The 13566-nt window shown below is 41.3% G+C and overlaps 1 protein-coding gene across 1 annotated transcript in view; it reads left to right on the plus strand.

Moving 5' to 3' along the window:
* The window catches only part of alphaSnap (Alpha-soluble NSF attachment protein), a 31663-nt gene that overhangs the window by 3805 nt on the left and 14292 nt on the right, over nucleotides 1-13566 (plus strand). The window contains exons 2-8 of the mRNA XM_050192300.2: nucleotides 3670-3749; nucleotides 4939-5055; nucleotides 7370-7416; nucleotides 9167-9244; nucleotides 10353-10408; nucleotides 11488-11572; nucleotides 13095-13199. Coding sequence (XP_050048257.1) covers nucleotides 3670-3749; nucleotides 4939-5055; nucleotides 7370-7416; nucleotides 9167-9244; nucleotides 10353-10408; nucleotides 11488-11572; nucleotides 13095-13199 — 568 coding nt within the window. The remainder of the gene's footprint in view (nucleotides 1-3669; nucleotides 3750-4938; nucleotides 5056-7369; nucleotides 7417-9166; nucleotides 9245-10352; nucleotides 10409-11487; nucleotides 11573-13094; nucleotides 13200-13566) is intronic.

Raw genomic sequence — 13566 nt, forward strand, 5'->3', positions numbered from 1 at the left:
CTTATGTTTGTGCTGAAGTGAATATTTGAAGATTCTGAATGGCAAATTGTCCAGTCGCATACAAATCGATTTGCAGTGGCTATTCGATTTGTATTTAGAATCTAGAATATTCGTGCACCCTTAGAAATGACACATTATTAAAGGGACGTTAAACATGTATTTGAGTTCTATTAGTAAATTACCTTCCTACAATACCAAAATAGCCATTCTTACCATGACGGGAGTGTTGGTGAGCCAGAAAAGGTGCAGAAAGGAAACACAGGTGGCGCCGCCGCCTTGAAGTTCCCACACCAACTCGCTGTGACAACATACGCTTAGACACCGTCTGTTTGGGTTTGGTTAAGTTTTTATTGGTAAAGGTGGACTACGTGGCATTCTGAAGCCGTAAAAGAGCAAACTAAGTACTTTTACAGCACCTCCACAGCCCAAATACGAGAAAACAGTTTATATCAGTGACATCCGGTTTGATATATGAAAAATTATGCTTTGGCATTCATTAATTCTCTATTAATCAACCTATTCTTGGCACAACTTTAACAGAAATAAAGTTTTGAATAAAATACTTCTTCAGTATAAACTGTGACAGTGTTCTTGTTTAGTGTCCCTCTAAATGTCTAAGAAACAAGACCTGTTGCTGTGAACCATTCTATCCATGCATGCAGCACATTCAACCGATAGCCAACGCGAGAAATTCACCTGCTGTGTGCAAGGGACGAAAGCAAGATAACACAAACTCTTATCTGTTCATGTGTAACACTTCCACGGTGACAGTTCCTGGCTTGGACAACTGACAGGCACCGTATACATATGTGAAAGAAAGGTAGAGGAGAGACGAGTTGGGCTTAGTGCTAAGACGGGCAAGATACAGTAGTAGTCATTTCCATTCTGCCACGCCGTGGCGGCTTGGTGGCTGTGACGTTCCGCTGTTGAACACAAGGTTGCGGGTTTGACCCCTGGCCTCGGCTGCCATCTTTCGATTGGGACAAAAAGGTAGAAATGCTAGTGCAGACTGCTTTGGGTGCAGGTTATAGGACCTTAGGCGATCAAAGTTAATCCGGATTTCTCCGCTACAGCACACCTTGTCACCAACTCTGCAGTTTCTGAACTGCTTGAGAAACCATCATATTGTCACGTTGTAGCAACGGTGTACAACCACCCCCAGTGGCACAGCTCAAGTTGCAAAACTAACTGTTTCTTTGGCGAACTTGTGCCCAACAATATGAGTAGCACTTGGAACAATTATAGTGACGAGCACACTCGTTCATCGTCAAAACCTGATCTATGGGTCAGATGTGTCGGCTGTTTACGCATGATTTGTAGAAGTTTCCAGCATAATTGCTGGTGCTTACACGCCTTCCAGACAGTGTAACACTATTCTCATCGTGCATACAATCTGATTACACAAGGTTCGGCGACAACATAGGCATCAGGTAGTTTCAACGATAAGATTTGAGTAAGTTCCATCGCATGCAGGCGCATCTTGTGCTAAGCATTAACTTCAACAGTTAGCATGTGAAATGCGGCCCCACAAAAAAGTGCAAACAAGTACGCATGTCAATATCAGGTGTACCGCGTGTCTCATGGATGGATGTCAGTGGTTGTTAAAATTGGGGGATTATAGATACACTCGCCAAACTTCGTAGAAGATCGACAGGCATCAGAATTTGTGAGGTAGTTGTGAATACAGTTATTGTAAGAAAAAGAGAAAAAAAAACATCGCCAATTGACGTTGAAACGGGTGATTTTTGAGGCATGTTGTGATTGGACAGTTCAAAGTTGGCCAGTGCTCAAAACACAACTTGCTGCTGTACAGTAACGCCTGTAGCGCTAGTCTGTACGAGTTTCACCTGTGTGAAGTGACCTTAAATCGGCATCATGGTGGGTCCTGAGCATGAGGGATTGTAAGATAGCTTGCCGATATCGCATGCTTTGACTGAATGCTGAATAAGATTCTACAAAGCATACACTAGCACAAGTGAGAAGTGTTTTGTCCATTTCCAGTGTCAGTTCCATCCCATCGAACAACCATAATGAAGAGGAAAAAAGAAAGTGATAGCGGTCATAACGCTGGCAAGACAACAATGGCCCTGGTCTGTCAGGCTTTCTGGTGCACGTTTGCATTGTCAGCCTTACTCTATCAAGAGCATTCAAGAGGATGTTTCATTTAGCTCAGGCCAATTGGGATTCTCATATCCAAGTGTGTGCGAGATGTAGGCATATTCTCGTTGATGCTAGAGAACCTCTGAGCTGATTTAGTGAAATTTGCAGCACATAAGAGAGAAAGCTGGGCTCAGCTGACTGTAGGAAGCAGAATTTTGATTTAAAGCCTTGTAGATTTCACAGAAATTGACAGAAAATTTTGAGTGTCTAAATAATGAAGCACAATGTTTCCAAACTAACCTTGCACCAAAAACGGATATTGCAGTTCCGTAAACTACATCTAAAGTGAGAGAATGTTATAAATAAGTTCACAGCTAATGGTATATTGGTTGCAATGTTTACAAGGTTTTTGCAAGTCATGCTTGCACATCAGTGGTATATTTCAGTGCGTGGCATGTAATATATGATTGTGTCTGTTTTAGGTGCATTGTAAGTGTGGTTTAGGGAGTTGTGATAGTGTGCTGGGGAGTTATAGAGTTGCGAGCTTAACGCTTCAGTATTTTTTCCACAGTTCTGAGATTTTCAACAATATCTGTAAAAAATGAAATTGACCTAAATAAAATATTTGCTCCCTGCAAATTGTAGAATAGTATGTTTTTTTTTATGTGCTGCTAAGTTAATCAAATTCGATGCAGAGGATGCAAGGCAAAATTATTTCTGCGCCCGTTTATTTCAGATAGGAGACTCCCAAGTTTCCTCTTAGTTCTTACAGCCTTATAGGGTGCAAAACAATGTGAAGTATGATTAGGTTGCGAAAAGGAATTACTCACAACTAAGTTTATTCGCAGCAAGGATGAGATTGCTGCACATTTGCCTAATTTGCTGAAAGCTCACTTTATTTATTCATTTATTTATTGGAAGTGCTTCAGCTTCCCTTTAATGGAGGCATATGACATCAGAAACAAGACATTTTTATCAGTGATACGTCCGTGGCTCTGCATAACACTGAAGATCGATTCTTTGATTGTGTATTAAAGTGGGCAAACATTTTCACAATTTCATCACCATGGCTTGATCACAATGTACCACATATGTGATTATGCACACTGCCACCTTTCCTATAGTAGTAGTAGTAGTATCATTTATATGATACTACTACTACTACTATAGGAAAGGTGGCAGTGTGCATAATCACATATGTGGCACATTGCAATCAGACCATGGTGATGAAATTGTGTGTATATATATATATATATATATATATATATATATATATATATATATATATATATATATATATATATTTGTACACACAAGAAGAAAAACAAAAAGCACTTTGTGTCTTTTGTGCTCCGTTCAAAAATGAATCTGTCTGCTAAAACTATGTTGCAAGTGACATTGTTTCCTGTTCTGGTCTTATTTCACTGTCCTGAACTTATTTTATGTCCTGGCAAACCAGTAATAAGCATGAACCATCTAGCCCAACAATGAGTAGTAATACTGTGTTACAGTTCCTCTTACTGCCTGTGCCTTCTTTCATTTTGTTTGTTTCATTCTTCATCTGTGCAGGAGTTCATCTAGGCTGGAAGAAGCATGCGAAATGTATGCACGCGCTGCCAACATGTTCAAGATGGCCAAGAAATGGAGTGGTATGTTCAATACATCATCCTTTCATTTTTCCTTTTGTGCCCTCATAATTGGTAATTGCAGCTCTAGTGGTCGCTCTCTTGTAAGCACTACATTCAGTTATCAGATAGCTTGCTATGTTGATGAAATAGATTGACCAAAAGAACTTGTACTTTGGCAAGTTGGTGCTTAGGCTTACTGTACATATTGCTCCTGGCGCAGTGTAGAGCATGTAGAACAAAGTAAGAGAGATCGATTATGATTAATACATTCTGTACAATTTTTTTTTATTTATATTGAGTTAATGACACTAAACTGGATTTGCAGCCTTAGCACATTTGTATTTTAAGTTTGATGATACATGTTTATTTTGTGGGCGGGAACTATGTTGCTGTCACACCATTAATGACGTTGAGTTCATCTAGGAGGACTTCCGTGGCATTGTCCATGGCTCTCACCACATTGTTATTATTAGCTGTGAACTTTTTTTTAATATCATAAACATGAAAGCGAAATTACAGAAGCATGCACTGCACTGATACAATGCACTGAAATATATCCATCTACCAGGAATTGCGACTGTAAACATTATTGGGAATTTATTGCTTTTAGTAAGCAATTTTTCCAACAATAAATGTAAATGTACTATCTGGCTAACAGATGTGCTAACTGCAGAAATGAGGGTATTAGCAGTTTTATCATGTTTGTGTGTCATTGAAAATACCACTATGATTTGGCAAAGCTTACGCTCATAGATGACTGATGCTTTGTTGCACTATGGTTGCGCCGATCTTAATCAAGACATTTGTCTTTTATGTTTCATTTTTCATGTTTCTGATGGATTGTGGCTGAGGCGCTCCTTGTCATTGTTAAGCGTAAAAGTAAAATTTCTTTGTCATGATTGGTACCCGCCATGGTTTACCCAGTACCCAGTGGCTATGGTGTTGGGCTGCTGAGCACGAGGTCGCGGTATCGAATCCCGATCATGGCGGCCGCATTTCGATGGGGCCGAAATGTGAAAACACCCGTGTACTTAGATTTAGCTGCACATTAAAGAACCCCAGGTGGTCGAAATTTCCGGAGTCCTCCACTACGGCGTGCCTCATAATCAGAAAGTGGTTTTGGCGCGTAAAACCCCACAATTTAATTTTTTTTTCATGATTGGTTCTCACAAGTTTTTCGCAAAACATGATGATGTTTGAATGTATGCAGCGGCCGGGAGTGCTTTCTGTGAAGCTGCCAACCTGCACCTGAAAAACGGCAGTCGACACGACGCGGCGACCTGTTTTGTGGATGCTGGCACGTGCTACAAGAAGTCGGACCCGCAAGGTGAAAAGGCTTTCGTGTGTTACCTAAAAAGAACGCACTAGATTTGAACAGGTACCGGTAGGCTTGTTTGTTGCTCCTGACTGAGTTGAAACAGGACACGTGTATATTGTGTTTTTCAAGTGCACTGCTTTAAAGGAGTCTCGACAGAAACTTCTTGCCTCGTTTTTATTACTTCATTGGCTATAGCCTTCGATCTAGTAAGCATGTCCTGGAGTCTCCATCCCCCGAGAGAGCGGCAAATAGTTAATTGTGTTAGCTTTTAATGCGACCATTTCAAAACGCATGCCAAGAGCAGTGCGGCTTCAGACGTGAAAAAGGTTGCCGATTTCATCACCGAAACCTGTTGTGGTGGCTTCGCCAGCCTCATGGTACCACATCCCACTGACACATACACATACACGGTAACTATGGTACCTAAAACTGAGTCCGTTCAGTACTAGGCAGGACACTGGGGTAGGGTGTATACCCCTGTTTCCAGGAGAAGCGAACAATCGGAGGGGCCTGTTTAACAGCCTTTGGCGACTGTGTCGTTGTGTGCCCTTCGACCACAGCACTCCACCACCCCCGCTTTCAGTGACACGAGAAATACCGTATTTGCACGATTATAACGCGCACATTTTAAAAATAAAAAACGCGTTGAAATTTGCATGCGCGTTACAATCGTAGATAAGTCTACTCAAGATTTTAGAAAAAACGAAGCTGATTTTTGCTAAAAAAAAAAAGCTCAACGCGCGATAGCTAGCCACACTGTCCTCAAATGGATTTTTTTTTTTTTAAAGCCTTGGTTTGCGGTCGCCATTTTCCAATTTACTGTAACTGTGGCCGTTCTAATGCATTAGATGGAAGTGAAGATGACTTTCTGTGGTCGGTAGACAGCGAAAAGGAGGTGACGTCGAACTACAATAGCGACTAGCCACTAAGATCCAGCGACGTTCCTTTGTATCTTCCGTGACGTCGTTTCAACACACTACACATCGTCTCAGCTTTCGTTACTTGATGTGCGCGGTAGAAGATATTTGGGTGGTAATATAACTACACATTACAATTGGGAAGGGGGGGGGCGGTAGAATCATGCAAATACGGTAACCTTTTTCATGTCCGAGTTCAGTGCTGGGCTCGACAAGTATTTTTGTCAGGCCGCAGGAAAGGTGCCGTAATTATTCGTCTGTGGTGCTCTTGAGAAACTAAGGCTTCGTACGTAAACTGTGTAGTCCAAAGCTACCTAAAGAAATCAAGAAAATGGGGGACACCAACCTTTCGTGCCAATGCTCCTTTTAAGTAGAAGCTTTAGCTCAAGAGTTTCTATCTTAACTAATTTCTATCTTTTAATTATCTTAACCTTAATTTACATTAATTATTTATATCTAAGTAATTAAGAGTTTCTATCTGCATGTGCATAGGAATGGAAGCATCGTTTGCTCGACATACAGTGCCAAATTTAAATATCGTTGTTGTGTTTAAATAAAAAAGTTATACTGTATGAACTCTTGGGAGCAAATTTCTCTTTCTTTAAGCCACCAGTAATGCTCCTTTAAAGAATTTGGAGAATATTGGAAAATTACTAATTTAGAAAGTAAAGCATCATGTCTAAAAGGCCGTGACTCGGCAAAGGAATACAATATCACCATTCTCTAAATGGCATTTTTGGGGATGTCTCAAATTGGGCAAAATGTATTATGCCCACCACTGAATCACAGCGTTAATTTGTGAGGGGCAGCATTACCAGACTCGTGTAAGAAGTGCAGCAATTTTAATGCAAGATGTAAACAAATGCATCATATTTGTCCACATTAGACGATATAACAGATGCAGTTAGCAGAACTTCGGCATCTATTTTTGAGGTAGAGATGCCGAGTTGTAAGGCTTGTGCCCAATATATATGTTTATTAATTTGCCTATTTTCACTTGTTTCTGTAAGAAATTTAATGCCTCAAAACGAAATTTTGCTTCTAAGAGTTGGAATATAATTTTTTTTCTTATATGCATGAAACATCATTCAAACCAATTCAGCAGGTTTGCAATAAGAGAATTTCTACATTTCTTATGTATTGGAGTCATCTTTAAAGCTAAAGTTTCCGCTTAACAGTTCACCATTGGGACGGCAGCACGCCAAAAAAGAAAGACAACCTGTAGACCCTTCACAGGAAATTATACAGCTGTCACTGTTGGCATTCATGGGTGGGTGGGCTTTATAAGGAAACTATTTGTAATGGCGTGTTGTTGAGCATCAGCTGTAATGACCGGGGAGACAACCTTCACATTCGGATGAATGAAATCACACTCTATATTTGTTCGTCATATTATTTTTTTTCAGAGGCTGTCAACTGCCACCTGAAGGCTATTGAAATCTACACAGACATGGTAAGCTTTTTTACCAACCAGGTGATTTTGGGTGAAAAAAGAAAAAAAGCATTAGCTGTTCTCCCTACTGAATGGCCAGAAACTTTCCATTGTTTGTGCCTTGTGATATTTTTGACAGGCAGTCTTACAGCTTTCACAGCAAAGGTGTTTAGTGCTGCTTTAAATGCTTTCTCACAGCCTTGCCATCAAATGATCAGAGAATTATCTGTCATAATGCTCACTTTCATTGAGCTTACCGAATGCTATACTGTTTGTTTAGTGTGCATTCTGTGTTGGCATGTCATTAACTCAGGTATTCAAAATCAGTCTATCGAATCGTCATTAGTACCTCTTAACTACTAGGATATAAATTCATTGCATCCCATTGACAAGGTCCACTGAGTACAATGGTATTGTTTTAACCCAACCCTTGTTTCCTGGAACTTAATTAGGAGCCACCTATGCATTTACTGATGATAACGTGTCAGCTTTAACAAGATTTTCTACAAGCTTGCTTTAATTATAAGCATGACATCAGGATACATCGCAAATAAGCAGAGGAGTGGTCTACCTTATATGCTAAAATTTTTATCATTTGCAGCTCCATTGCTTTCTTATGTTAGTAAAGTCATGCTAATGTTTTGCATGGTATCTTCAGTAGTTTCAGTTCGGTTTGGTTTTCTGTATTGTCAAGTAATACTAGTATGACACGTTTAATGCACGGGTCATAATATAGTGTCCTTGCATTTTTCAGTTTTATGTGCTTAGTGCATAATTACCAGCATTTATGTCTGTCAATCTGTTGATTACTCATTATTAGTTATAAGCAACTTCAGTTCGGTATTCCTGCACAGTGTTTATGGGATGCTCCTCTGCAAATGTACTGTTTCGTTCAGTTGAGATTAGTATACTTGCAGTACAACATGAAACGTAGACAAAAGCTGGATAAAAACATAGACGGCACACATTTCAGGCTTTCATCCATGTTTTGCTTTCTGTTGAAAGTTCAGTATCACCCACCCATACCTACCAACTCTTGAATTTTTTTAAATGTTTATGAGTTTGGGCTCATTCCACAATTTTTGACGGATTGATCACTAAGTTTTAAAAAAAAAATTCCGTTCGTGAAAAGCATTTTGCTTGCTGGTTTTCGACCATACCCTGGGAAGTCTTCTGCTTGTGAAAGGATGCCAGGGGGGGGTACCTGCTTGGGGGCAAGTTCATTCAGACAAGTTCCTGAAACAGGTGAAATCGGCAACAGCGATGTCACCGGAAAACTTACTCGTGACTTAAAAGCAATGCGTTTCTCATCCGTCTTCATGGCTGCTATAGTGTGGCACATAAAGGCAAATCATTCGTAGAGTATGTATGTATCCATTCCTTAAAACATCGCAACCATCCCCTCGCCCATCCTACAGCCAAGATATGGCACTCAGACCTCTTTATGTAAATCAAGGTAAAAAAGGACATTGCTTTGGCATGGAACAAGGTGCAGTTAAGGCATTGGAGGCGATCTTTAAGAAAGTGTCTAACGATGGCTTTACCCATGTCATCTATGCTTGGTAGAAACAGGGAGATGCATACATTTAACTTGCTTGGAAGCATATAGAAATGGATAAAAGTGCCGATGAACTATATTTAAAAATAAATGTTTCAGAGCATCAGTCTCGATCTTTATTATACAACACTTTTCATTCATGTTCGTTACATCGAGGTTTAACTGTGTCATATGAATGTCTCTTTGCAAAGAGGATATCCTTCCTGTTTACAGGGCCGCTTCACCATAGCTGCAAAGCATCACATGACAATAGCAGAAATATACGAGTCTGAAGTGGTCGACATCGAGAAGGTGCGTGACTGTAGGCCTGTTTTGTTGCAAACGTAAGCGCACACACAGTGTGGTGTAAAAGTATCACTTTGGTTTATGACCTGTCGCTGAAAACTTTTCGATGTGTTTCTTTGAAACAAGAGCTTTGCATGTCCATGCAAATGAGAGCAAGTGTTACGTCAAAACGGCAAGGTGTAGTGTAAGGTAGTTCTTGCACCTTCTGGAAATCTTGGTTATCTAGTGTGCCACTACCCGAATTATACCCAAGACTTTTCATGCACTTTGTTATATCCAAGCTTGGTAATTCTTTACTCTCCATTATGTAGGGTAGAGATTTTTTTTTTTTTTTATCGCTAACAAAACTTTTAAACAGAATCCGAGGATACCTAGGCACTTCTTACGAGTTGTGAATGCGAAAGCGTTAATGTCGAATTGAACGGTGCTAAGCGGTCCTTCGAGTTTTGCATTCTGAGTAATGTAAAGCAAGCAGTGGTTAGTAGCCTGTGGTGCCAAAGTCGCATGCCACCGATGCGGCGATGCCCTCTCCCCTCACGCAAACCCTGGCACGCTACCGCAGCTGTAGGTGTTCCCTTTCGGCCCCTCTGTCGCTCCGCTTTGCTAAGAAGCGCTCGTGCTGTGAGCGAGAATGATGTATCGCAACGATGCCCTCTCTCTTCACGCAACGCCTGGCGTGCAGGTGTTTCCCCCTTGCCCACATCGCCGCTTCGAGGCGCAGCTTGTGACGTGGCGTCGCAACCAATGGCAATGCGAGTTTAGATGCTGTTTCGCCGTCACATAGGACAGACGCCGTCTTGTTCAATCAATGGGCCATTTGACATTTTAGCATCAAAATTGCCCGTGACATTAGCACAGTTCTACTTCTTGAGCTGAATTATTCTCAGAGGTAGACATAATTTGCACGAAAAGTAAAAGTAAGTGTTTTGCTAATTAATGAAGTTTCTCTAATTTGGTTTTAAGTTATATTACATATTGCAATGTATAAATTATAGTCAGTGGCTTCGAAAGTCACATCCACTTCGAACAAATTCTGCTGATGACACCAGTTTTGAGATATGCGTTCCCAAAGCAAAGCTCGTCTTAGCTTTGTCTATTTTTTGTTCTGTCACAGGCCATGTCCCACTTTGAGCAGGCAGCTGACTACTTCAAGGGCGAAGAATCTACAAGGTATGCTTGCACAGATCTGCCCCTCTACCATAGCAGCAGAGCTTTCACAGTAACTGCTTCGCATTCTATGTTATTTCGACTGCACAAATATGTTTCGACCCTTCTGATTATGCATACCGTTAGACCTGAACTGAATTTGCACAGCAACACTTATTGGAGATTATTTTAGACATCTTAAAGAGTTCTTTTTATTTGTAGTGCTCTGAAAACTTTATGATGATAGCAATTGAGCATATGTTAGGCTGATCCTTGCTGTACAGGAAATTTGATGTTTCAATATGTTACGTTAAAGCAAGCCGCTAGAAGGTTGTTTGAAGCCGAAGGGGCGAAGCTGAGGCCAACTTATGCACTGCCCATCACTGTCATGCTGGATTAATTGCTGCGCCAGCGGCATGCATAGGCACTAAAGCCAGATTTTCCTCGGGTATGTTTTAGTATGGGGAGCGTGCTGTGGAAGTGACTCGCGTGGTAGCTGTAGCAGACGACGGGCAAGGAAAAGACCATGTGCACTGTAAACAAAGCGTCTTTTCTTTTGTCCAAATTTTTGCGCAAGATATTTAGATAATTGCCATAGCTGCCGCTTAATAAGTACAATACAATGATTCCTAATTACTGTGCAGACCTGTTGATTGTGAAGCACAGGAGAATGCATGGCTTGAGAAAGCAGTGAATGCATGGCCTCCGAGAGGGGGCAGCGCCTGATAGCACGTAGTGTAACACCAAGCAGGCCGTTAGTGGCATTGACACTGGGTGCCACCATGCCCTCTAGGTGCTGCACGGTCTCTTTGAAGCTCTACAGTTTGTTAGAGCAGTTGAATGGATGACAATGGGAGGGAAGTGGAGTTGAATTTTGCAGACGATGAGCTGGCGTGATAAGATTAGGAAATGGGCAGGCGCAAGCTTGAAGTTGGCTATCACAGTGGATAGCTGGAGATAGCCGGGGAGAGGTATTAGCCCTTCGGTGGATATAAAGTAGGCTAATGATAGCGGTGGTGTGGTGATAATTGGTGATGGTGACAGTGATAATTTGTCTGACGGTGACAGTGGGAACGATGATGGTGACAATCTGGTCTGTGCAGCTCTGCAAACAAATGCATGTTGAACGTTGCCCGGTATGCTGCCCAGCTGGAGCAGTACGAGAAGGCGGTTGACATTTACGAACAGGTGAGCAGAAACCTTCATTTTCTTAATTTCCGTTTGTGCAATGCTCCGAGGCATCGAAAGGCATGGCTTCTTGCGCTATGTCTCCCTTAGCCCCCGTCGTTTGTGGCTCAGTGGCCGTGATGTTTCGTGGCTGAGCGCAAGGTCATGGGTGTAAAACTGCTGTGATGAGTCACATAATCACGATTACTATTTGTACGTAATTGTGATTATAGTGTGATAATAATGTGGTTATAAATAAATAAGAAGGATAATAAGTAGGGGTGGATGGGCAGATTATTCGAAATTTCGAATACAGATCGAAATAGTCTCCGCTTTTCGATTTGAGAATTCAGTAAAAATTGTCATGTGTGTGTTTGTGTGTGTGCAACGAATAAAAACACTTAGTGGAGTCTTCAGGGAAACAAAACAACGAATGTGAGGACTGCTACTCGTGATTCTGCTGCAGGATAGCGGCAGTTGTTGAGCCAGGGGCACCAGTTCTCGAGCAAATACACAAGGCTTATAACTTCTGCTCATTAATTTCCCATCATTCAGTAAGAGTGGCTCAATTTCAGGCAGCCTATATATACAAATTTGTTCCAACCTATTATTTGACCGGCTTTGCCATGTCTGCACCCCTTCAAAAGAATGTGCAGTGCTGTAGTATCACACTTCTCTAGTTAAGTGAACACAGCACTGTACATTGCTTGATTGCTTGATTACAGTCATTGCCATGGTACTCCGATCTACAAGCTCTTCAGTTCAGGCATGTAATTGTGAATGCTATTACATGCATGTGTCATCATCTATAAGCCTTGTTTCGCTTTTCTTTTTTTTTTTGCTAAACTGACTCCACACAATCTTCATACTTTATGTAGCTGAAATCCTAAATTTATGGCAGCCCGTCTGGCCGGGAAAATACATGTTGAATAAGCGTGAAAAGATGCACTGACCAAGAAAACTAGAAATTTAATGACGTTTCGGCTCCCCATATGGGAGCCTTGTTCATAATAAAATTCTATTTTATTGCGAACAATTTTATTGTGGACAAGGCTTCCATATGGGGGGCTGAAACATCGTTAAATTTTCAGTTTTCTTAGTCGGTGCATCTTTTCGCACTTGCTCACTTCATGTAGCTTTAGAAATTAGAAAATATTTGATTTTGATATTCGATAGTTGTTTTTCTTGAATATTCGTATTCAATTTGGGAATTCCACTATTCAGACGCCCCTGATAGAGTGAGCGATGCCAGGTGTGTGAAATCTGCACTGAGTGACATGTGGTGCTGTTTTTGTCGGTCCGTGCACAGGCTTCTGAAGGCATTTACGGATCAGCAATCATCCCAAGGCTTCTGAATGCATTTACAGATTAGTAATCATCCCAAGGCTTCTGAAGGCATTTACGGAATAGTAATCATCCCAAGGCTTCTGCAGGCATTTACGGTTTAGTAGTCATCCCAAGGCTTCTGTAGGCATTTACGGATTAGTAATCATCCCAAGGCTTCTGAAGGCATTTACGGATTAGTAAACATCCCATTGTGCAGGTGGCAGCATCATCCCTAGACAACCAGCTGCTCAAGTACAGCGCCAAGGAATACTTATTCCGCGCTGCACTCTGCCACTTGTGTGTCGACATCCTCAACGCGCAGGTGAGCCAGTCACGTTCATCGATCACTGGAAACTTGTTTCGATATAGTGGGCGGGAAAAGGGACCTTGAGAGGTGAGCAGTGCAAGTGATAAGTAGAGACTCGTGATGATGACAAAAGTGTCATTATTGTGACACTGTTGTCACTGTCACTTTTATCACATTGTAATCTTGTTGCTGCCACTTTTGTGACCCGGTTAGCCTCTCGGTGTCACTTTAGGGCGCCGTTGTCATGCCATCATCACTTTTGTGATGCTATTGTCATATCGCTGTCACTTGTGTTATATTTATTTTGCTTGTTTAGAGACCACCAGCTGCATGTGCAGTTTTACATTAAAAAAAAAGAAACCAAAATTCAACAACATGGTTG

The sequence above is a fragment of the Dermacentor andersoni genome, chromosome 10 (assembly GCF_023375885.2).
Source record: "Dermacentor andersoni chromosome 10, qqDerAnde1_hic_scaffold, whole genome shotgun sequence".
Lineage (NCBI taxonomy): Eukaryota > Metazoa > Arthropoda > Arachnida > Ixodida > Ixodidae > Dermacentor > Dermacentor andersoni.